At 38.1% G+C, this 26,324-nt stretch overlaps 1 protein-coding gene across 5 annotated transcripts in view; it reads right to left on the bottom strand.

The window, feature by feature from the left end:
- The window catches only part of ATP13A3 (ATPase 13A3), a 93,368-nt gene that overhangs the window by 25,392 nt on the left and 41,652 nt on the right, over positions 1 to 26,324 (bottom strand). For all 5 annotated transcript variants that reach the window (XM_032337487.1, XM_032337517.1, XM_032337494.1 and 2 more), the window contains 13 exons: positions 25,138 to 25,199; positions 21,021 to 21,171; positions 10,883 to 10,999; positions 9,797 to 9,814; positions 9,550 to 9,703; positions 9,333 to 9,453; positions 4,512 to 4,636; positions 2,762 to 2,937; positions 1,407 to 1,529; positions 1,245 to 1,324; positions 614 to 656; positions 420 to 529; positions 26 to 122 (listed from right to left, as the gene is read on the bottom strand). In XM_032337487.1, the coding sequence (XP_032193378.1) occupies positions 26 to 122; positions 420 to 529; positions 614 to 656; positions 1,245 to 1,324; positions 1,407 to 1,529; positions 2,762 to 2,937; positions 4,512 to 4,636; positions 9,333 to 9,453; positions 9,550 to 9,703; positions 9,797 to 9,814; positions 10,883 to 10,999; positions 21,021 to 21,171; positions 25,138 to 25,199 (1,377 nt within the window). The remainder of the gene's footprint in view (positions 1 to 25; positions 123 to 419; positions 530 to 613; positions 657 to 1,244; positions 1,325 to 1,406; positions 1,530 to 2,761; positions 2,938 to 4,511; positions 4,637 to 9,332; positions 9,454 to 9,549; positions 9,704 to 9,796; positions 9,815 to 10,882; positions 11,000 to 21,020; positions 21,172 to 25,137; positions 25,200 to 26,324) is intronic.

Genomic DNA, 26,324 nt, shown 5'->3' with positions numbered 1-26,324 from the left:
CTCTGTAAGCAAAGTCAGTACTCACGGAATATAGCAGAGTAACACTGAAGTACTGTATAATGCTGTACAAAGCCATGAATTTAAACACACAGAAAGAAGTCATTAAAGCAGCACGGCCTTCCCTGGGAAAACAAATGTTGGCATATCAATAAAAGCATCTGAACTCCTCTTCCAAACCACAGTAATATCCTGACTGATGAACATCAACATTCAACAGCTATGACAAAGCACTCTTCTACCAAAAGATCAAAACTAAAGCAGAACCTGAAAGAGATGAAGAGTAGCGACCTGCTGCTAATGAAGTTAGAGATCGAATATACATATACAGCATCACAACAAATTCATATTAATTTCTATGATGATTTTTTTTCTACGTTAACAGAGAACATCACAAAGAGATAATGTTGAATTTGTGCTACCTGATAAGGTTTGGCACACAGGAAATACTAGGAGTTTTGGAGGTAAAGGGAGATGCCACTGAAGCCTCGAGCTCTGATAACGAAATGCCTCCATGTGCCCGCTTCAAAGCCTAGTGGTTTGAAGAAGAAAAGAGGTTAAGTTTTATAAATGTGACTTAGACTAAAGAACTATAAATCACAAAAACCATACTTACACCACAATCATTTGCACCATCACCGCACATCCCAACAAAGTAACTAGAAACAAAAATTACATTAAGATTTTGATTACCTTTTTAAAACAAACAACATTTAACTTAAGATTCCTCCTATGTTATTATGAAGAGCTAATAGACTGAGACCTCCCCACTGGAACTAAATAATCTTTTTATCGCAAGGACTACAGGCATGTTGCTTTTGCAAATGGCATCAGCTTGCAAGTCAAATGACCTGGGTTATTGTCCCATTTCTGTCACAGCTGGGCAAATCAGTTTATCATCTGGCATCTCAATTTCCTTATCTTGAGAGCAAAGGTCTTGGGTCTGTACAGTCTTTAGTAACCTACTTTTACACTAAAACTTAAACATAATTATTTACACAATCTATGAAGTCACTTCTACAAGCTGAGTAAATGAACTCTACCTTACAGATATTACCTGGAAAAGGAATTGTAGATATTGTACTTTATCTAAACAAATTAGCACATGAACCTCTTTTAAAAAGGCACTTCAGAGCTCTCACCTATCTGATAGACGACAATACTATATACATGAAATATTAGTTACCTTTCCGGTTTTGAAAATGACATTAAAATCCATAAAAAAAACAAAAAAAAACAATACTTACTCTACATTTTGCAATGCTTCTATTAATTGTGTCTTCTGATCAGGTGCCATACGAGCAAACACAGTGCCATGCAACATCAACTGGAAAAAAATAAATTTCTTTAAAATACTGTTCACAGTTTATTCGTGTGAACACACACATACATAAACCCATGTCACTAACCTTAGGAGCAAGGTCTTGGAAATGTTCTAGTATCACTGAAAATGATTTTCCATTCATTGCAAAATGGTAACGAGTCACCTGAAGATCCTCTAAGCTATCATGGACCAGTTTAATTGGAATAGCCTGTGTATGAGACATTTAAAACAATATTAAGGCAGCCAGACCAAGTAATAAAATCCTATTTTAAATACATTTGATCTATGGGGCGCCTGGGTGGCTCAGCGGGTTAAGCCTCTGCCTTCAGCTCAGGTCATGATCTCAGGGTCCTGGGATCAAGCCCCACAATGGGCTCTCTGCTCAGCAAGGGGCCTGCTTCTCCCTTCTCTCTGCCTGCCTCTCTGTCAACTTGTGATCTCTCTCTCTCTGTCAAATAAATAAATAAAAATTAAAAGAATTTTTAAAATAAATAAATAAATACATACATACATTTGATCTAGGGGTGCCTGGGTGGCCTAGTTGGTTAAGCATCTGCCTTTGGCTCAGCTCATAATCCCAAGAGTCCTGGAATCAAGCCCAGCATCGAGGGTCCCTGCTCTGCAAGGGAGGCTGCTTCTCCCTCTGCCTCTACCTGCTCTTCCCCTGCTTGTACTCTCTCTGTGTCAAATAAATAAAATCTTTATTTAAAAAAAAATCACATATATATTTGATCTAAAATGAAATTCTTTTATTTGATAATTTACATAAAACAATGAAAGTTTAATGTTTATTAAAAGTAAAAGGAAATTCAGTTTTAAGGTAATCTACCTATAGTCGTTATTTAAAAAACAACCAACCAACCAACCAAGACTAAAAATCAGCTTCGGTATGAAATATCACATGGACTAAATATTATAGACCTCCTGCATCATTTATCATTACTTTTAAAATAGCTGCCTAGGCAGCTCAGTCTGTTAAGTGGCCACTCTTGGTTTCGGCTCAGGTCGTGATCTCATGGGTGGTGGGATCAAGCCCTGTGTCAGGTTTCTAGCTCAGAGGGAGTCTGTTTGGGGATTTTCTCCCTCTGCCCCCTCACCCATTCTAACACACTCTCTCTCCTCTCTCAAATAAATCTTCTTAAACAGTTAAAATAGGATAAATATCTGGAATTTTCATACTTTAAAATGGTGCTTCTCAAGTTCGGGCTAAATTTTCATTCTTTAAAATGGTGCTTCTCAAGTTCGTCAGAAATCACAATTTGAGGTAGCTGGGTCTCATCCAGCCCTGATAAATCAATCTCTGAGGATGAGGATGTGGCCCAGGTGTCTGTTTTCATTTATTTTCTGTTGTGTTGTGTTTTTTTAATGCACCACCTTTTATTTTTTCAGACTAAATTCAAACAAGCAAGCTTCAAAAAGGAAAATTCTTCTTGACATTACCTCTGAGTCAATTGCTGATGAATTACTGCACTGTGTTAGGGTGTCTGCATAATGCCAGTTTATCTTGGCAACTTTCCCATCCTTCGGAGGTAATGCTTCAGCAATAATAACTTTATCCTGAGGTAGTATCATTCCACAGTCTCTGGCCACAGAAACAGCAGTCAACATATTGTCACCTAATTGTCAAAATATTGAAAATGCATTACAATTAAAATGGAAACATAAATGTATTCAACAATGAATATTTATCAAGAATACCTACTACCCCATGACTGTGCTTGGCAAAATGAAGATAATGTACAGTATTACTCTTGAATCTTAAAGACAACAAAAATCAAAACATACTTTACAAAGGAAGCCTCAAATAATTCAAGCACACATATGCTGAATAGTCATACCATTCTCACAATTACAATTTTTAAAGCCAGATACACTGTGATCTCTTTCGGTCAGGCATTAGTAGTACCTAGCGACACCTGGAACAGTGCTGCACATGCACAGAGCAGGTGTTCAAAAAATATCTGTTGGAATAACTTAGGAGTCACTGGGTCTGTACAAGAATGCCTAGTATCACAGGAAAAAAGGAACAGGTTCCGAAAGCAAAACGATGAGCCAGGTAAACAAGAATACAATCTTCACAAGATAGGAAGAGAAGATAGATATCCTCTCAGTCAGGAGGAGAGAAATGAAAAGAAGCCCTGTAAGGATAGGATCAAGAAAATATCCACACATGTGAGAGGCATGTGAAAGGTCTGCAAAGCCCACCGCTGCCAAAACTGAAGGGCAGCAGGATTTCTTCCCCCAATTCCCACACACTATTTCCAACGGTGGCCTCTTGTGACCAGACAGACCCCCATGGGACAAAGGTCACAGTCCGTCATGGCAGGGAAAGAGAGGAAAGAGACAGAGATGGAAAGTGCTTTGAAGGAGCAATCCTTAGAACCAAGGAATTGCTGGGATGCTAATAAATTTCTACTTGAGCTACATAGTGGTAAGTTTGCTATTAGATGGATCTCAGAGTCTGAAACAAAAAAACGTCAATTGCTTTTTCCCCATAAGTCTTAGTGAACACATAAATGAGCCATAGAATGATTATCTTAATTCTTATTATTTACTAAGAAAAAAATACTTAAGAGTTGCCACAATTTCACACAACTAAGGAATGGGAATTATCTAATATCAACAATATAGTAACACCAGAGAATCATTTGGATATAGTCATCAGAAATCAAAAACCAATCAAACAATGGCTATTTTCACTAGTACACATTCAGGCAATGAAAATAAACATATTCTTACACATAAAAGTGTAATTCTAACAAATATCTATTAGTCATTTTCCATGCATCTGGCATGGTTCTAAAAACTGCAAAAGACCCCAAAACGAACAAAACATTCTCTTAACTCTCTAGAATCTTATGCTCTAGTACAGAAAACAAATCTACAAACAGCTTACACAAAATAAAATAACTGCTATAAAAAATATATGATTAGAGGAACAACAAAAAAGAGCAAAATCTAAATTTTTACCATACGCCCTTCACTGTTTTACTACTTCTATAAAAAGAATTTGCTAGGCCTCAGGAGAGTTCTGCAAAGTTATACCTTTAAAAAACACTCTGAGTTGAAATGGGGCAAGGTAGGATGGAGTCACTATATGCTTTTGTAACTAATCATTCCACAATATCCTATAACCTGAACTCTTAAGAGTCACATTCAATTTTTCCTGTGTCCTTTTATAAAGTCTAACCTGTGACCATGACAGTGCGAATGTTGGCTTTATGCAAATCTTCAAGTACTGCAGGGGTTTCTTGCTTTAATTTGTTCTGCATTACAATTAATCCCATAAAATCCATGTTGTTTTCAATGACATCTCTGCAGAAAAAAGAAATTTTAACACAAAATGGTTTAGCCCAGAGAACAAATACTTTTCTCTTCTTATTAATAAAGCAAATTAAAATTCCCATAAATTACAAATTGAAATATTTTATATGCTGAATAAGCCATATATATGCGTGATCGAGCTTAGTATCTCAAAAAATTCATATCTGGAAAAATAATTCCCAAGAGGCATATTCTGAAATAAAACATTACCCTTTGAAATGTGAGAAATAAGGATAACGTGAAAATGTTATCTTTTAAAACACTGAAGACCTGAAGTAGTGAAAAATGTTCATCTTGTATTCTACCCACAAAATGAATGAGCATAAATAAATCTATGCTTTACTGGCCCCCAAATATAACACAGCCTAAAATAAATGTTAAGAGAAAAGGAAAAAACTTGACCATAAGCACATTCAACATTGTTATACTGCATTCATTATCATCAAGCCTTTGATGATTTTGGAAGTGATCAAATTCTTTTTTTTAAGATTTTATTTATTTGAGAGAGAAAGAGAGTGAGAGAGTACAAGAAGGGGGAGGGTCAGAAGGAGAAGCAGACGCTTCACTAAGTGGGGAGCCCAATATGGGGCTCAATCCTGGAACTCCAGGATCATGACCTGAGCCTAAGGCAGATACTTAACCAAGGAGCCACCCAGATGCCCCTAAACTCTTGATCAAATTCTTGATCCTGGCAGTGTGAAACAAAAACTATTTAGCAGTCTGACAATGAGCCCCAGAGATGGGGCTCTTACATTATTCATTCATATTCAGGGCACCTGGGTAGCTCAAACATTAAACATCGGTCTTCGGCTCAGGTCATGATTCCAGAGTCCTGGGATCGAGCCCTGCTTCAGGGTCCCCATTCAGAAAGAAGCCTGCTTCTCCCCCTCCCTCTGCCTGCTGCTCCTCCTACTTGGGCTCACTTGCTCTCTCTGTCAAATACATAAATAGAATCTTTAAAGAAAATTTCCTTTAAAAAATATTTATTAATATTCAATAGCTATCAAGATGCCATTCCTTCAAAAGTTAAGTACCCACTCTGCACCAAGTAGCACTACTATTCCCTGGAAGGTCAAAGATGAAAAGGTATGATCCCTACCCTCAAGGGGCTTTTGTGGGAAAACAGACATGCTGGCAAAGAGATATATGCAGGGGCGCTCGAGTAGCTCAGTTGGTTGAGCATCCAGCTCTGCTTTGGCTCAAGTCATATCTGAGGCTATGAGATCAAGTCCCACACTTGGTCCAGAATCCGCTTGAGATTCTCCCCAGTCTGCCCCTCCTCCCTCTCTCTCAAATAAATAAATAAATAAATAAATAAATAAATAAAACCTTTTTAAAAAGTGTGCATGCAAAAATAACATGTGCTTCAGCATTATCATGGAGATGGCTACATTCTTAAGAAATCTCAAGCTACTGAGGTGCCTGGGTGGCTCAGTGGATTAAGCCTCTGCCTTCGGCTGAGGTCATGATCTCAGGGTCCTGGGATCGAGCCCCACATCGTGCTCTCTTCTCAGTGGGGAGCCTACTTCCCCGGCTCCTCTGCCTGCCTCTCTGCCTACTTGTGACCTCTCTCTCTCTGTCAAATAAATAAAAATAAAATCTCGGGGGTGGGGGGGATCTCAAGCTACTAAAATTCTATCACAGAATTATTTTTTTCTTTTTTTTTTTTTTAAAGTAGACTCCACACCCGGTAAGGAGCCCAATGCAAGGCTTGAACTCACGACCCAGACATCAAGACCTCAACTGAGATCATAAGTTGGACAACTCAACCAACTGAGCCACCCAGGTGCCCCAGAAATACCCCCCCACCCCGCCCCCGCGATGGAGAAAGAAGATTTGAGGTTAGGAACCAAAATTTCAGACTTCCAGTAAGAAGTGGTTTTTTGACACAAAATTCAATAAAGACACTTTAAGTACAAAGCTCTAGACCCTAAACAATCTTTGAAATATAATTTATAACTATGGGTAGTAAAGGTATTAAAGAATAGTTAAGAAACAATATAAAATGACACTGCTGGTGGTGATAGGAGAAATAAGCCTTTAGGTGAAAATGCACTTCAAGGAACAAATCTGTACCAATGTGAAACCCTGGGGTCCAAGTACTATAGCCATTTTCCCATGACCTGCTAGTTTCTGGCTACTACTGGTTTCCTAACAATAAAATGACACAGGTCATGGAAATTTTGTGCTCTAATGAATGAACAATACAATATTCAACTCAAGATGTAAAAGTTCAAGCAGTAAGAGAAATGCCAAAACCTGCCCCTGTAAGACAGAATGGAAAGACAGAGATGGTCTTGGTTTACAGATGCCAAAGAAGGAGAGAAAGAGAGAAAAGTTGACAGGGATAGGATATTCTGGGCAGAAGGAATAGCTTATTCAAGGGCATGGAAGGATGTCTGATTAGGACAGACTCAAGAACTACAGACAAATCAGCAGTTAGTCTTAAAGGGGAAAAAAGGCAAAAGGTGGAGCTGTAGAGAAAGAAGAGCCTCGTGTGTCCTTCATAGGAATTAGAACACAGTATTTTACTGCACCTCCCAACCATACATATTGATCAGTCCCATCAGCTGGTTACTGCTTTTCTTTTTTTTGAAATGTTCATGCTTAAACCACATCCCCCAAACATTCTGTGTGAACAGGCAGAATTCCTAACATAGCTTTCCTTTTAGCTATTGGGCTATCTGCTCCACTCCTTTAGTTCTCATTCAGAAAACCAGGATTCTACTATAAACACTGCCCTAACTCTTCAGGCTTAGGAATCCTCTGCTTTTCAAAAGCTTGCATTAGGCCACTTTTACGAAAGACCTACATCAGAACTTGTTTTCAAAAACCCAAAGAAATATAAAGACTTTTCACTTTCAAGAAAAAAGGGGGAAAGGCAAAAACAGCATTCAGCATTTATTTTGCAGCAAGCCAATTCAGAAGCAGTGCATGCCCAAGCAGCTGGGAGTGGCCCTCCCAAGCTCCTTCCCTGGGTATTACAGTCAGCACCTCAGCATCAAGCCACATAGGTCTGAACTGTGCCTGTGAGCATCTTGCTCTATCTCAATTTATTGTGCCTGCATTAGCAAGACATGTCCCAAGTTATGAGAGCTTAAGAGAGATTATTTTTGGGGTCTGGAAAATCTCAAGAATTTTTTCCACATAATGGTAATGGCTTCCTCGCTTTAATTATTTAATTATTTATATATTCAATTATTTGTATATTTAATTATTTAATTATTCTGGCTTATGAACAGCTTCAAAGGAACACTCTACTTTTGCATAGTAGGAAAAGGTGTAATTAAAAGAAGCGTTAATAGTCTGTAATTTAACAACTGCCCTAATTGTTGTGCTACTGACATTACTGAAACCTGAAGGGGCGGGGGTTGGAAGAGGGTGGTGGGGTTATGGACACTGGGGAGGGTATGTGCTATGGTGAGTGCTGTGAAGTGTGTAAACCTGGTAATTCACAGACCTGTACCCCTGGGGCTAATAATACATTACATGTTTATAAAAAAATTAAAAAATAATTAAAAAATAAAAATAATTAAAATAAAAAACCCTGAACCTGTGCGTAACTTGTGCATAACACACGTAGAAATAGCTCTTTAAGCTGGATTCCTAGAACTGCACTTGCGGGATTAAACTGTATAAGCAATTTAAATTTTGACAGGTACTACACATGTTCATTAAAATTTTCTCAAGTCTTCACTAACACTTGGTATTATCAATCTTTTTAATTTCACGAACCTCAGGAGAGAAGTGATGTCTCACTGTGATTTTATTTTGTAGTTCCCCAAAGAACTAAATAATGTACTACAATTTCCATTTGTTCATTGGCCATTTGTATGCCTTTTTCTTTTTTTTTTTTTAAGATTTTATTTATTTATTTATTTATTTGAGAGCAAGCAAGTGAGCACAAGCAGGGGGAAGGACCAGAGGGAGAAGGAAAAGCAGACTCCCTACTGAGCAGTGAGCCTTACGAGGGGTCCTGGGATCATGACCTAAGTCAAAGGCAGACACTTAACTGAGCCACCCAGGTGCCCTTGTATGATACCTTTTTCTGATTTTTTATCTGCTTCTATCACTTTCCCTTTTTCCAATTAAGTGTTATGTGTTTTGTTTCTTTCCTGATGCATATTCCTGATGGTGAACTCTTCTAGTAGATGATGGGAGGCTATTTACTAGAATTCCAGGTAGGAGACTGGTATTAAAACTGAATGTTAAAAAGCTCTGGAGGCACTGTGGAACACAAATTGGAGAGAGGAAGACTAGAGAAAAGTAAATGTGATGATGGCAATGTCACTCGACCTTTGGGAGTTGGGAAAGACTACTGGCATAATTGGATATTGTGACTCATGAAACTCTGACCAAAATAATACTTGGCTCCAACCACTGGGCAAAACCAAGTAGATTCTTTGGGAAGAACAAAATACAAGACAATTATGCTTACATTTTAAAACTGTATTCCTAAAACATGCCTGACACATAGCAGGCACTAGATAAATATTTAACAAACAAACTGGTAAGAGTTCTGAAGAGTTGTACTTGTATCTCAATCACCTAAAACAAAACACTGCATTAAGTGCAGTTGCATACATTCGACAAATATTTAATAAATACAACATACAAATTGCCGTATATGACTCATATAAACGAACATTATTGGAAAAATTGTAGAAAAAACGTTCATCAACCTTACCTGCTGATATTCTGTACTTTATGCCATGTGAGTTTTGACTCTAATTTTCTGTGCGCAAGAGCAATCACACGGAAGCCCTGTTTAGTGTAATCCTCTAAAACTTTTTCAAAATCAACAGGAACTTTTAAAAAGGAAAAAATTAATGTTATTGTTAAAATTGCAAATACAATCTCACCCAAATACCAGAATTTCACTCAAAGCCTAGTTGCTTCCTTACCTGTTTCAGGTTTACAAAGACTGGCAATGACCTCAGGTGCTCCTTTCATGTAGGCATCCATCTTCTTATCCCCCAGCACCCTTGCAACCACACTCATACGTTGCAAAGCAGAAGAAAATGGGAACTGGCGAACAATTCCTATCTCATATATAGCCTGTGTAATTTCAAAAAGATGCATAAAGCATTTACTATTTTTTCAGAATTAAAGCAAGTACACTTAAGTAACAAGTAAACATTCTTTACTTACTGGAAGTTCAAACAGCTCCTAAAAATAAAGCGAAAAGAAAAAAGAAAATACCATTTAGGTTCATTAACGTACTCAAGTTTAAAAAAAAAATGAAAACTTGATACATCCACAAAACATTACTTAAAAAATAGCAAGGACCTTTGATTATTTCAAACTCAGTTTTCAAGACTGCTTCTCTACTACCTCTCATTTAATAAAAATACATCCTTCGGTATTTTCAAATAATTTTGCTATCCTAAAATATTAACATATTAAGTACTAAAAGAAACTAAGGGGGAACATAATTTAAAATTCACCTAAAAATAAAGCCTTCCACGTATCTTTTACTGAATCCTAAGAATACAGTTGCAATTTATTTTTTTTCTTCTCTCTCTTTTTTAAAGATTTTATTTATTTATTTGAGAGAGAGATTGAGAGAGCGAGAGAGAGCATAAAAGCAGAGAAGGTCAGAAGGAGAAGCAGACTCCCCATGGAGTTGGGAGCCCGATGCGGGACTAAATCCCAAGACTCCAGAACCATGACCTGAGCCAAAGGCAGTTGCTTAACCAACTGAATTATGCAGGCGCCCCTACAGTTGCAATTTAAAAAGATAAATCACCATGTATCTAAATCACAAGACATTAAGTTGCTCAATAAACAGGAAGGAAAAGTAATGGTAAAGAGAATTAAATCTTAATGTTTTACAAAAATAGTGCTTGAAACACATCAGGTGTGTAGCTTTGGATAAATGCAGTTAAAATACTCTTATCTGCATAAGTTAAATAAAGGACATGTGATTTCATCTTCTAGCAACATTTCAAAATGAGGATTAAACATGAGCATCAACAGTTTATTATCCGGGACGCGTGGGTGGCTCAGCTGGTTAAGCAGCTGCCTTCGGCTCAGGTCATGATCCCAGCGTCCTGGGATCGAGTCCCACATCGGGCTCCTTGCTCCGCAGGGAGCCTGTTTCTCCCTCTGCCTCTGCCTTCCACTCTGTCTGCCTGTGCTTGCTCTCACTCTCTCTCTCTCTGACAAATAAATAAATAAAATCTTTTAAAAAAAAAAAAAAAACAGTTTATTATCCAACTTAACGTGATTTCACACCATTTCTTGGTTTCCTGCAGGTGTGGATTCAGGAAGCAGCTGTTTTGCTGGACGAACCACAGTGGGCATAATTCGATTATGAAGTGCTGTTTCCTCTTCAGTTGCTTCTTCCAGAATCTGAAAGGAAAATATCCAACACATTACTTCATAAAATTCAATTCACTGGTTCTACTTTAAAAACAAAACAAAACACTAAAAAACATTATGGTTACCTTCAGTAATTAAAAAAAAAAAAAAAAAAAGGCAGTGCCCAAGGAATAAACAAACACTACTAGTGAGTAGAGTAAAATATAAGCGAAATCAGTTAAAGTTCTGACAACCCATGGAAGATGAGAAGCAGAGGTAAGAAGTGAGATAAAGAACCAGAGAACAGAGAAAAACTTCTCATTTTGCTCTTACAACCTGCTGAATTAGATTCTCTGCAAAAAAAACCAAACAAACAAAAAAAAAACCCAGAAGATTCCTGCAGTACCACAAATGTTCAGTCTATCATCCAGGGATTATCTTCTGCTACCAGGAAAGGATGCAAAAGTATACAGAGCACAGGGGAGGATTTAAAATAGCATCGTAGGGGGAAGCTGAGCTCGCCTTGTCCCTCAAACACAGCCAGATCAACATCCAACCATTCTGAGCAAGTAGGAATAAGAAAACAATCTGCACAGCTGGAGAGAATGTGGCAGATGCAGGGTTTGGAGCCATGAACTGGGAGGGGAGGAAAGCCAAGGAGCCCCAAAGGAGCAGGAACCCTTTCAAGCAGCAAAGTAAGAAAGAGGGAGAGAGCAGGAGAGACCCCAGCAGGTGGGGAGCACACTGTAAGCCAAGACCAGGAGACCCCTTGGGTCGCATGTGGGAGACAGTGCTGCTTTCCCATCATACATTTGGAAGAGCATATTTTGCCTCTCCAAGGACAAAAGGTCAGCTGTGAGCCACTGAGCTCAGCAGGGACAGAGGTGTGCACAGAGGGCAGATAACCTCCCAGCAGCTTTCCACTGTGAGCCACAACAGACCTAAACCAGTGAGTGCAGATAACCTCGCTTCCACTTTTCGCTGTCTACCACAATCGATTCAGCCTCTGTGCAACTGCTTTTCTGAGACAGAGTTGGGGACTGAGCTGCGGCTTTCCGCTGTGAGTTACATGAACTCTAGCCTGTGTGTGTGTGAGCTGTATGACTGTTCTTCCCGGACAACGTGGTACTGGTGCACCACAAGGTTCTCCTCTGGGATAGGGACGGGAGTGGGTACACACCTTGCCAGGCCCCTTGAAATTTGGGAGTTTTGAATCCCAGCCACAGGCTGGAGATAAAAATACAGAAGATCCGTGGCACCAAGGGTACTGACAGCCCAGGAACCAGACAGGTAAAGAACAGGGAAATGACAAAGGCCTGGGACACAAGGGATTATGGGCTTTTTTGAGAGGGCCTCCTGCAGAACGGTAGCCAGAAGCTCCCTCCCCAGGGACAAGAAGGTAGAATGATGCCATATCCTTCCTCTTCCACCACCATCCCTGCCCCACACCAGCTCCGTGCAACTTCTGAGAGAAACACAATGCCTCCCCGGAGGCTGCAGTTCCCTACACGAAACCCTGCCCCCTGACCTGACAGGGGCATCTTTACAAGGGCAAGCCAGCCGGTAAACCAGCACAGCACGCCTCTCCCTCAGAAGACCAACATAGGCTTCCACATGTACCAAGTCTACTGATTAAAGAGTGCTCCAAAACGTCAGCTTCTGGTGGAAAGAGGACCAGACTTGCTTCTTCTTTTCTTCCTTAATTTTTAAATTTTTTTAATTTTTCCATTTCTTATTTTTTATCTTTTACTTTATATTTTTTTCTTTCTCTCTTCTCTTTATCTTTTTTGGGGGGTATCAGACTTATAATTTTTTGTTCATTTGTTGGGTTTTTTTCCTACTCTTATTTTTTAGAACAGGCTTATATATTTTTTCTTCTTTTCTTCTTTCCTCACTCTTTTCCTTCATTCTTTCTCATTCTTTGGCATCAGGAGTTTACAGTTTTTTGCCTGTCTGCATTTTGTCTCCTGTCCTGGATCAGGCTTTTTTCTTTCTTTCCAAATTAACAGACAAATCAAAGCACACCAAGTTAAAGATCCAAACACTCCCCACTACAAGCACAGAAGGACTCTGTAGAGGACAGACCAGCTGTATAGAGAAGCCAAAACACAACAGCAGAGTGCACACAGCATACACCAGAAACACTTCTGAAGTTTTGTTACTTTGTTTTTTTTTTAAGATCTTATTTATTTGAGCGACAGAGTATGAGCAGGGGCAGGGCAGAGAAAGGGAGAAGCAGACTCCCCGCCGAGCAGGGAACCAGCAGGGCTAAATCCCAGGAGCCTAAGATCATGATCTGAGTTGAAGGCAGCTGCTTCACTGAGTCACCCAGCCGTCCCTTCTTGTTGTTATTGGGGTTTTTTTCCCTCTTTTTCTATTTTTCTTTTCTTGACAAATGACAGGATGGAGAAATTTCCCCCAAAATAAAGAAAAAGAGGTAATACTCATAGCCAGGGATTTAATCAATATGGACATAACTAAGATGTTTGAGCTAGAATTTAAATCAACAATTATAAAGATACTAGCTGGGCTTGAAAAAAGCAATGAAGACATGAGAGAATCCCTTACTATACAGATGAAAGAATTAAAATCCAGTCAGGCCAAGATTAAAAATGCTATAGTCAAGATGCAGTCCCAAGTGGAGGTCATAAAAATGAGGATGAACAATGCTGTGATACAGAGGATAAAATTATGGAAAATAATGAAGCTGCAGAGATGAGGGAAAGACTATTAGATCACTAAGGTAGATTTACGGAACTCAGCAATTCCATAAAGCAAAATAATATCCATATTATAGGGGTCCCGGAAGAAGAGCAAGAGAAAGGGTTAGAAGGTTTACTTCAACAAATTATAGCTGAGAACTTCCCTAATCTGGGGAAGAAAACAGGCATTCAAGTCCAAGAGGCAAAGAGAACTCCCCTCAAAATCAACGAAAAGTGGTCAACACCACAACAGATTATTACAGTGAAATTTGCAAATTACAAAGCCATAAAGAGAAAATCCTGAAAGCAGCTCAAGACAAGAGGACACATAAAGCTGGCAGCAGACCTGTCCACAGAAACCTGTCAGACCAGAAAGAACTGGCATGATATAGTCAATGAGCTGAATGGGAAAAATATGCAGCCGAGAATACTTTATCCAGGAAGTCTTCATTCAGAATAGAAGGAAAGATGAATTTCCAAGACAGGGGTGCCTGGGTGGCTCAGTGGGTTAAAGCCTCTGCCTTCAGCTCAGGTCATGATCCCAGGGTCCTGGGATCGAGCCCCGCATCGGGCTCTCTGCTCCGCAGACAGCCTGCTTCCTCCACTCTCTCTCTCTGCCTGCTTCTCTGCCTGCTTGTGATCTCTGTCTTTCAAATAAATAAATAAAATTTTTAAAAATTAAAAAAAAAAAAAAAGAATTTCCAAGACAAACAAAAACTAAAGGAATTCATGTAACTAAACCAGCCCTGCAAGAAATATTAAAGGGGCTGCTTCAGGCAGAGAGACCAAAAGTAATAAAGACTAGAAAGGAACAGACACAATCTACAGGAACAGAGTTAACACATAATACAAAAGCACTAAATTAGTATCTTTTTTTTTCCAGAAAAAGAAAAGTTTTATTCAACCAAAAGTCAGCATTAACTGCTTTCCCCCCAGTGACAAATTTCTCCAAATACCATATATTTATAAAATTCAGCATGTTAAAATTTACTCAAATCCTTCAATTACTTTTCTCTATTAGAGAATGTTCTCGTTCTTAGAGTTCCAAATGATAAAAGAGGTGGTAATCTGTTGAGAAAAAGGTCAGATGAGTGTGATGGATATGGCAAAAGTTCTTGGCCCAAGGCAGTCATTCCCTATGGTGGTCTGGGAGTTCAGTGGTCAAATGTTGTCATGGAAAACTATAGGTCCAGTCATATCTGATAACCAATGTAGACTGTTTTTAGATCCATTTTTGATACATATAAATTTGTATCTTTCAATAATTATTCTGAATGTAAATGGACTAAATGCTCTAATCAAGACACGGTATCAGAATGGATTAAAAAAACAAGATCTGTTGATAAGCTGCTTACAAGAGACTCATTTTAGACCCAAAGACACCTCCAGGTTCAAAGTGAGCATTTATTATGCCTCTCTGCCTACTCTCTCTCTCTGCCAATGGACATCAAAAGAAAGCTGGAGTAGCCATCTTTATATTAGACAAGCTAGATTTTAAACCAAAGACTATAGTAAGAGATGAAGGACACTATACCATAATAAAGGAGTCTATCCAATAAGATCTAACAACTGCACACATGTAAGCCTCTAACTTGGAAGCAACCAAATATATAAATCAATTAATAAAATTAAATAAATCAACTGATAATAATACAATAATAGTAGGGGACTTTAACACCCTACTCATAGCAATGGACAGATCAACTAAGCAGAAGATCAAGAAGGAAACAAGGGCTTTGAATGATACACTGGACTTGATGGACTTGAAATTTCGATATATACAGAACACTTATTCTAAAGCAGAAGAATGCACATTCTTTTCAAGTGCACATGGAACGTTCTCGAAAATAGATCATATACTGGGTCACAAATCTGGATTCAACTGGTACAAAAAGAGTGAGATCATACTATTTGTATTTTCAGACCACAATGTTGTGAAACTTGAAGTCAACCATATCTGGAAGGACCACAAATACATGGAGGTTAAAGAATATCCTACTAAAGAATGAATGGGTCAACCAGGAAATTAAAGAATTAAAAAAATACATGGAAGCAAATGAAAATGAAAACACAGTTCAAAACCTTTGGGATGCAGCAAAGGTGGGCTTACAAGGGAAGTATACAGCAATACAGGCCTTCCTCAAGAAATAAGAAAGGTTTCAGATACACAAACTAACCTCACACCTAACAGAGCTAGAAAAAGAAAACAAATAAACCCAGCTAAACGTAGCAGAAGAGAAATAATAAAGATTAGACCAGAAATCAATAAAACAACAGATCAACAAAACTAGAAGCTGGTTCTTTAAAAGGATTAACAAGATTGATAAGCCCTTGGCCTAATGTGTCAAAAAGAAAAGAGAAAGGACCCAAATAAATAAAATCATGGGGGCGCCTGGGTGGCTCAATGTTTTAGCCTCTGCCTTAGGCTTGGGTCATGATCTCGGGGTCCTGGGATCAAGCCCCACATCGGGCTCTCTGCTCAGCGGGGAACCTGCTTCCCCCTCTCTCTCTGCCTACTTGTAATCTCTGTCAAATAAATAAATAAAACCTTTTAAAAATAAATAAAAATTAATTAATTACTTTTAAAAATCATGAATGAAAGAGAGCACAAGCACCATCAAAGAAATATAAATAATTACAAGAGACTATTATAAGCAATTATATGCCAACAAATTAGGCAATGTGGAAGAAATGGATAAATTCCTAGAAGCATAGAAACTACCAAAACTGAAACAGGGAGAAAGAGAAAACCTGAACAGAACCATAACCAGCAAGGAAATCGGATCATTAATCAACAATCTCCCAACCAAAAGGACTCCAGGGCCAGACGGCTTCCTAGGGGAATTCTACCAAACATTTAAAGAATTAATACCTACTCTTCTGAAACTCTTTCAAAAAACAGAAATGGAAGGAAAACCCAAACTCATTCTATGAAGCCAGCATAACCTTGACCCCAAAACCAGAAAAAAAAAACATCAAAATGAGAATTATGGACCAAAATCCCTAATGAACACGGATACAAAAATTCTTACCAAGATCCTAGCCAATAAGATCCAACCATACATTAAAAGGATTATTCACAGGTGCCTGGGTGGCTCAGCTGGTTAAGCAACTGCCTTCAGCTTGGGTCATGATCCTAGAGTCCCGGAATCAAATCCTGCATCAGGATCCCTGCTCAGCAGGGAGTGTGCTTCTCCCTCTGACCCTCTACTTCTCATGCTTTCTCTCTCTCTCATTCTCTCTCTCAAATAAATAAATAAAATTTAAAAAAAAAAAAAAGGTTTATTTGTCACAATCAAGTGGGATTTATTCCTGGGCAGGGATGGTTCAACATCTGCAAATTAATCAACGTGATACACCACATCAAAGAAAATATCAGAACCATATGATCCTCTTAATAGCTGAAGAAAAAGCATTTGACAAAGTACAGCATCCTTTCTCGATAAAACCCTCCACAATGCAGGGATAAATGGACATACCTCAACTTCATAAAAGCCATATATGAAAGACCAAAATATCGTCCTCAACAGGGAAAACCTGAGAATATTTCCCCTAAGGTCAGGAACATGACAGGGATGTCCACTCTCACCACTGTTATTCAACAGAGTACTGGCAGTCCTAGCCTCAGTGATCAGACAACAAAAAGAAAGAAAAGGCATCCAAAATCAGTAAAGAAGAAGTCAAACTTCCACTCTTCACAGACAACATGATACTATATGTAGAAAACTCACGACTCCAGCAAAGAACAGCTAGAACTGATAAATGAATTCAGTATGCAGAATGCAAAGTGGCAAGATATAAAATCAATGCACAGAAGTCTGGTGCATTTCTATACAGAAAGAGAAATCAAATAACTGATTCCACTCAACAAACAACTGCACCAAAAACCGTTAAGATACCTAGGAATAAACCTAACCAAAGAGTTAAAAGATTTTTTTCTCTGAAAACTAAAGAACACTTATAAAAGAAATTGAGGGAGACACAAAGAAATGGAAAAACATTCCATGTTCATGGATTGAAGAACAAATATTGTTAAAGTATTTTAACATTAGACATTAAAACATTTTAACATTAAACATTAAAATATTTTAACATTAATATTTAACATTAATATTAAAATATTTTAACATTTTAACATAGGCTTAAGTATAAGCCTACACTACCCAAAGCAATCCCCACATTCACTGCAATCTCTATCAAAATGCCACGAGCATTTTTCACAGAGCTGGAACAAACAATCCTAGAATTTGTATGGAATCAGAAAAACCCCAGTATGGTTCTGGCACAAAAACAGACACACAAATCAATGGAACAGAACAGAGAAACAGAATAGAGAAACTCAGCTCTGTGGTCAACTAATCCTCAACAAAGCAGGAGAGAAAATCCAGTGGAAAAAAGACGGTCTCTTCAACAAATGGCATTGGGAAAACTGGACAGCCACGTGCAGGAAAATGAAACTGGACCACTTTTTTACACCATACACAAAAATAAATTCAAAATGGATAAAGACCTAAATATGACAGGAATCCATCAAAATCCTAGAGAACACAGGCAGCAACCTCTCTGACCTCAGTTGTAGCAACTTCTTGCTAGACATGTCTCCACAGGCAATCAAAAATGAACTATTGGGACTTCATCAAGATAAAAAGCTTTTGCACAGCAAAAGAAACAAGCAACAAAACTAAAAGGCAGCCTATGAGAAGATACTCAAAAAGGTCTTATCAGATAAAGGGCTAGTACCTAAAATCTATAACGAACTCACAATACTCACCTAAAAAACAAAAATCCAATCAAGAAAATGGGCAGAAGACATGAATAGACATTTCTCCAAAGACATACAAACAGCTAACAGACACATGAAAAAATGCTTGACATCACTGGGCATCAGCAAAATACAAATCAAAACCACAATGAGATGCCACCTCACACCAGTCAGAATGCCTAAAAGTAACAACTCTGGAAACAGATGTTAGCAAGGATGCCAAGGAAGGGGAGCCCTCCTACACTGTTGGTGGGAATGCAAGCTGGTGCAACTACTCTGGAAAACAGTATGGAGGTTCCTCAAAAAATTAAAAATACAGCTACCCTACAACCTAGCAATTGCACTACTAGGTATTTATTCAAAGGACAAAACAACAGTGAATCAAGGGGCACATGTACCCCATGTTTATAGCAGCAATGTCCACAATAACCAAAATATGGAAAGAGCCCAGCTGCCCATCGACAGATGAATATATCAAGAAAATGTGGTATGTGTGACACACACACACACACACACACACACACACACCAGAATATTACTCAGCCATCAAAAAGAATGAAACCTTGCTATTTGCAATGACATGGATGGAAATAAGTCAGCACTGAGCGTTATATGCAACTGATGAATCACTAAATTCTACCCCTGAAACTAAGAATATACTATATGTTAACTAAATTGGATTTAAATTTAAAAATATGGAACTCAGATATGGTTAGCAGAAACACTGGATCAAGCACATATTGAGGCACAAAGACAGGAGTTTAGTGTTTCAGACTGAACATTTCTGATTAAGATACTACTACCCTAACTGCCTGAAAATTAATTTAAAAACACTTATTTTTGGTGAAATAATTCCAACAAAATGTGTATTAAATACATATATACACGAAACAATAAACTAATTTGACTTAAAAATGAAGGAATCAATCAATGGGAAAATGACTGGGAAGGGAACTGTGTCTAATTAACCAAGTGGATAGCAAGACATGTTTTAACATGTCTGAAATTGAAATTTATCTTATATGGCATCGATCACATCACATAACAGCAGTGTCTCGTTATGTGAAAACATTCCATTGATACTCTGTGGTAAGCTCAAACATCGAGCATCTCTGAGTAAACAAAACATACAATTGTACAAACTTAACTATAAAACCAGTTGTTTTTTAAGACCTACAAACAGAACACTCAATCTACTGAAAATCTGTTCAGCTGGAGAGAAGTTTTAGAGAACATCAAAATTGATCAGTCTTATTCGGCCTTACTCTTAAATTTTTCTCTGTAAGCCTTTTGGGAATTAAATTTGGTAAGCATTTCTTTTGGGCTATCAGAAGATGACCGGCCATTCACCTCCCTCCCTATCAAAACATTAACCAAAATACCAATAAATAAATAACCAAATAAATAAACCTACAGAAGTAAACAGAAAGTTTAAAAAAAAAAAAAAAAAGGAAAAGGATTTCAAATATAAATATAAAAGGCAAACTGAAACATACTAATGGATATACCAATGAAAGAAACAGTAGTAGCCCAGAGTAAATACAAGTGGACATATAGGAAAAGTACATTTGTGAACAGCCAGAGTGGAGCTAAGCCAAAAAAAAAAGAAAACCAGGGTCACCACCTAGAGATATGAACTACCTACCTGGGAGGAAGAAGGGCTGCTAATGGGAGCATCGGCACTCCAGAACACAGCTCCGCCAGGGCAAGTATTGTGGGAGCAGGTGAGGAGAGCAACCTAAAAGGCTAGTAAAGTAACTCTGCACCTCTGGACAGAGGCACGCCCACTGGAGCCCTCACCCTCAGGACTCCCCTTGGTCAGTCTTCCCCCTCAGGAAAGACACATCTCAAGAAAACAGGCTAACACACTACAGGCAAGAATAAAATCCTAACTACCCAAAATTATCAAATCAAACCTTCATTCTTAAACATGGAAGTACCATCTAGATGTATAATGAAAACCAAAAGCATGAAGGAAAAAACCAAGTATAGGGAGGGGGAAAAGAAAACTGACGCAGAGAAAATAATTAATTCAGAAGTCTTAAGGGAACTTCAAAACCAAGCTCATTATTGCATGTGTAAAAGAACTCAATGCTGTGAAGTGATAACCAGAAAACACAGCAAGCACTCAAATTAAAATGATCACCAACAACAAGCAGAAAGCTATAAACAAATAAACATGTATGTGTGTGTATGTGTGTGTCTCTAAACACTGAACGTAGAAAATAGCGACAAAAAAACACTGAAGACACCTGGCTGGCCGTACTTTCCACCGTGGTCAACAACTGTTGCTGCTGAAAATCATCTTACCGACTAGAGCCTACTACCCCAAGTTGGTGAGAGCTGACTTCTGCTATAAACATAAAGCAGGCACCTGAGCAGGTCATCCTCTATTAAAGGTGTTTAAGTGAGTTAATTTACCTATAACAGACACTTTTTTTTTTTTTTTACAGAATTATGAATCTTTTTGTAAGGATGTATCTTTGGAAATTATCTAGTTCCTTTAATGGTACCATCAAAACAACTAACAGAAACAATCTCCTTCTGCAAGGTAGTTTTTACTATTATTTTTCTTAAAGTTACTTGTGCTTTAAAATATTGAACTTACCCATCCAATGGCTTCAAACATTTTCAAATCAAGTGGATCACCAGAAAGCACTCCTTCAATCTTTGTTAGTGAATGACAAGTAGCCATACAAGCAACAAACTGAGACTTTACCAATATCTCATTGCAAACATTTTCTTCTGGCAAAAGGAAACTAAACAAAAAATGTACTGAATTAGATTCATAAGTCCCAAGACAATAAATATTCTATACATACTGTTTTATAAAATTAAAATATGCAAATAAAATTTTGCATTTCTGCATGTATTTTCACTATAGTTTCTGACATTCAAAAACATTTTCTTCCATATAAATTATTCTTAACTAAAATACCATATTACCAAAGATTCTAAATAATAATGCCAGACAAACCAAGAGAGAAAATACCAGATACCAAATAATTTAAATTCCTGCCTATGGCATATGATAGATCAGAATACATAAAATCTCTTCTGCAAAAATACAAAATGAATGTGTAACATGATCTTTTCAATGGGAAACCAAGCTCGTAACCAAGAAAAGGAAATTTTCAAGTGCCAAAAATGAAAGGAAAGAAAAACAGAGGAGTATGAACCTGAGTTCTGCAAGGGAGGAGGAAGGGAAGGGAGCCAGCTCAGTACCCTAAGGCCCTGGGCTTTAATACCTACACAGAAACAGAAGACAAAGTCCTGGCCAAGTACAAAGTGGGGAGTTCAAACTGAGAGGATCTTTTTCACCAAAAACAGCCAGTGCTCTTGAAAAACATCCTTGGAAAAAGGATGTATTAACTTAAAAAAATGGAGCATCTTGGACTACACAACCAAAGGCATAACTAAGAATAAGCTTAATTTCTTCCCCCCCACAAAGTTCAAGAAAATAGTTAATATCTGTATAATATTTACTATGCGCTAGACACCATTCTACTAACTTTTTTAAACATATCTGGTTCATGTTCTCCTCACACCAGAGGAATAGGTTTTATTGTCCCCACCTTACAGATGGAGAAATTGAAACAGAAGGTGAAGTAAGTTTCCAAGGTTACAAAGTATGTTAAGTGGCAGAGCAAGGATTCAAACACAGGAGGTCTGGCTTTAGGACCTCAACTCTGAACCACTACACCGTTCAGGAGAGGATCTGGGTTTGAACACAGCTACTGCAGGTCCAGAAATCCTCAGGTTATGAAAGCAGCATTAAAGCTCATCTAGCACCACTGATACCACTCTCAGCCAAGCACAGTCAATATTCTCTAAAGAGGAGCTCCCACAACACAGCCACAAAGAAATCGCACAGAAAAATTCTTCTAAGTCCAAGTCCATAATTAAAAAATGCACTGGGAAACATTCCCATGGCTCAACAGACACAACAAAGACAGAATTAGAATCCCATAAATTTGAGATAATAGAATGGCAATCTGAAAGAATGCAAAAAAGGGGGGCACTTTTAAATTAAAGACAGAAAAAGAACCCCACGGTGAGGGGGAAAGGAGGAAAATCAGATTTACAAAGAACCAAATGCAGTTTCTTATTTAACCTATGGTTAGGATTCCCAGATAGAGAAAACAAAGAATGGGGGGAAGGTCATAAGAGAATAGGGAAAAAAGCTGCAATTAAATAAAAAATAAATAAAAAGAGACTGCAAAAATCAAGGATAAAGAAGTATTCTTAAAACAAGAGTAAGAAAAGGAGTCGGGGGCGCCTGGGTGGCTCAGTGGGTTAAGCCGCTGCCTTCAGCTCGGGTCATGATCTCAGGGTCCTGGGATCAAGTCCCGCATCGGGCTCTCTGCTCAGCAGGGAGCCTGCTTTCCTCTGCCTGCCTCTCTGTCTACTTGTGATCTCGTTCTGTCAAATAAATAAATAAAATCTTTAAAAAAAAAAAAAAGAAAAGGAGTCGGGAGAAATGGAATCACACCATCAAAGTGCTTGAAGAACCGCTGACACCCTGGAAAGCTACGCAGCTACGCCATCCTTCAGAAGTGAAAACGAAAGCATCACCAATAAATGCAGCTGCAGAAGAGGACAATGCAGTCCAGGGGAGTGGGACTGAAGCAGCAGTGGTTGGCAAAGACAGTCCTGAACTGAGGGAAATCTCAGCATGCAGAGTATAAAACCCAAGTCCTAATCATAAAATACTGTGCAACAAATACATATAAATAAGGGAGGGGAATAATCAAAAAAGTACTCTACAGTCCGTGGGTTTCCTGGGGGTTAGAGAAACCCAATAAAGACACCCAAGAACTTAAGATACTAAAGACGACCATTAATAGTTTAAGGACAAGCAGTAAAAGATTAAAATGTATAAATTCTGAGAAAATGTACGCAAATATGAAAGAGAAATTTGAGAAAATGTGTGTTTGAACTGGGGCGAGGAATTACAGAAATAAGTCCCAATATATCTGAAATTACAAATGGGAACACAACAGCACAGGAAGATTAAAAAGCAAAGCGAAGGAAAAGACGACACACTGGGCAAACCTTAGACCAAAGAAGGCCGGGATGTATAACTGCAGAAATTTAAAATGAAATGGAATTAAGGCAGAACACATTAGGGAGAAATAAGGTCACAATGTCACAATGTGACACACTACTAATCAAGAAGATATAACAACTCTCAAATTACATAAACCAAACAATATTCTCCTCAACCCTAAACCTAAATCCCACAGACTTCTGAGGGGGAAAAGTGATATATAACAACTAAGCCATCAAAAGACTACAAAAACAGAAGTAAAAAGACCAGAAAGACTGTTGGAATATTTTTGCAATGCATAGTACTGAAAAATGGTAAGGACCCAAAAATGCAAAGGACTTCTAATAAATAAGATATAAGACTAGGAACACAGCAGAAAAACTGTGCCAAGATACAAACTGACAATACACGGAAAAATGCTAAAAGACCATCCTTCCAAAAAGGTGAAAATAAGATTGGCTTATTAAGTACTGAGGAAACTGCAAGGAGCCACAATGAAAGACCATTTTGGATCTATCCATGTGGCAATAATGAGAAGTCTGACAATACCAAGTTCGCCAAGGACTGGAGCAATAGGATCTTACATGTATGAAGGGAAAGAGTGTGAGCAGCATCACTTAGGGAGTAACTAGGCAGTCTCTACTAAACGTGAAGCCATGCAGGTGCCCTATCACCCAGCACCCATATCTTTATGAAGCTAGTTTACTGAAACTCAACCACATGCTCACCAGGAGTTGTATAGAAGAACTGCAATTGCAGCACTCACTAGCTGTGAAAGGGGAAAGGGAGAAAACAATGAAACTGCCCCATCGTAGAATAGATACTATGGTTCATTCCTATCATGGAATATTAAACAATAGTTAAGATTAATAAATTATATCTATACATACCAACCTGGACAAACCTTGAAAACAATGTTAAAGAGGCAAAGAAAGTGGAAAGATGTACAGTATATCAGTCATGTATGTTTATTAACAGACAGGTCTTGTTTAGAGACAGATGGGAATGTAGAGAAAATATAAAAACATGCAAAGATAGTAAGAGAACACAACTTCAGAATGATTGCAGGAATAGATTAAGACTTTTGCAATATCTATAATATTTTATATCTTTTTGAAAGAGATCTGAAGCCAATATGACAAAATGTTTTTAATTTTTTTTTTTTTAAGATTTAAGATTTTATTTATTTATTTGACAGAGAGAGATCTATCTATGTTATCTGACCGGGGGGAGGGGAAGGCAGCGCATGGGTAGGAGCAGAGTGCCTGATGCAGGACTTGATCCCAGGACCCTGATATCATGCCCTGGCCGAAGGCAGAGGCTTAACCGACTGAGCCACCCAGGCGCCCTTAACTGTTTAATCTTTGTACTGGGTACACAGCTGTCATATTACTTCGTTTGAATATTTCATATTTAAGATACTTATTGGGGCGCCTGGGTGGCTCAGTGGGTTAAGCCGCTGCCTTCGGCTCAGGTCATGATCTCAGGGTCCTGGGATCGAGTCCCACATCGGGCTCTCTGCTCAGCGGGGAGCCTGCTTCCTCCTCTCTCTCTCCTGCCTCTCTGCCTACTTGTGATCTCTCTCTGTCAAATAAATAAATAAAGCCTTTAAAAAAAAAAAAAAGATACTTATTAAGAAGTAACTAATAAATGATCAAATCTAGCTAATATTTACCGTGTATTTTCCACTCGTTGAATCCCCCAAAGATCTAAACCATCTTCAGTAAGAGTTCCAGTCTTTAAAAAGAAAAAAAGCACACATGTACAAATTATGAGTAATTCCTCCAAAAACAGAAACCACAAAAAGTTACGCTACATATACATAGTAAAATAGAATATAGTTGTCAACAAAGGAAACTAGTAAGATCTCTATATGTTATAAAGATTAACTTCCAGGAGATAACTAAAGTTAGGGGAAATGTGCAGAACATTCCTTACAGTACTGTTCCTCTGGACAGGTGGGGAAGCACAGGTGTTGAACCATACGTTCATATGCTTGTATTACAAAAAAAAAAAACAGAACAAGGTACCAATAAACCTATCATTCAATAAAGGCCTACACAGGAAGGAGACAGGAGGACAGAGGGAGCCAAAAAGGGAAGAGGAACAAGTTAAATGACACCAAGAGGAAGCAACTGGCTAAATCCAGGATGTAAACGACCTGGTTTCTTTAATAAGATGATTTAGGTCAAGGGGCAAGAAAAGCAACTGTTACAGATTAATTATAATCAATGCAATCATTATTTGGATTCTGATAGAAAAGACAAATTGTAAAATTTGAGGCACTTTTTGTGAAAGACAAGGAAATCTGAATGAGAACTGAATATTAGATAAACCAAGAATTATTAATTTTTTTAAGTGGAGTAAGATAATGGTATTACAATAAATTTGGGGGGGGGCAATATCTTCTAGAGATAAAACTGAAGTATACTGGTGAAAGAATGTATGATGGTACCACCTTCAAAATGCGAGTACAGATGAAGTAAGACTGACAAAATGCTGATTAACTGTTAAAGCTGGGCAATGGATAAATGAAGGCTTTTTATACTTGTATCTTCTCCACTTCTGTTGACCATTTAAAAATTTTAATAGTAATGTTCCCCAAAAAGGCGTAAGCGAAATTTTTCGAACAGATAAATATGAAATGCAGTCATGGGATATGATTTTTTTTTTTTTTTTAATAATCTGTATGCCCAACATGGGGCTCGAACTCAAACCCGGAGATCAAAGAGTCACACACTCGGCCAACTGAGCCAACCAGGTGCTCCAGGATTTTATTTTTTTAAAAAACAAATGTCTCACATTTTTTCCCTTCAACAGTGAACATGCACAAAATCATATATCTATCGTATCAGTTACCAA

The sequence above is a fragment of the Mustela erminea genome, chromosome 1 (assembly GCF_009829155.1).
Source record: "Mustela erminea isolate mMusErm1 chromosome 1, mMusErm1.Pri, whole genome shotgun sequence".
Classification (NCBI taxonomy): Eukaryota; Metazoa; Chordata; class Mammalia; order Carnivora; family Mustelidae; genus Mustela; species Mustela erminea.
The sequence above is the reverse complement of the archived record's forward strand: the minus strand, read 5'-3'. Positions and strand labels throughout refer to the sequence as shown.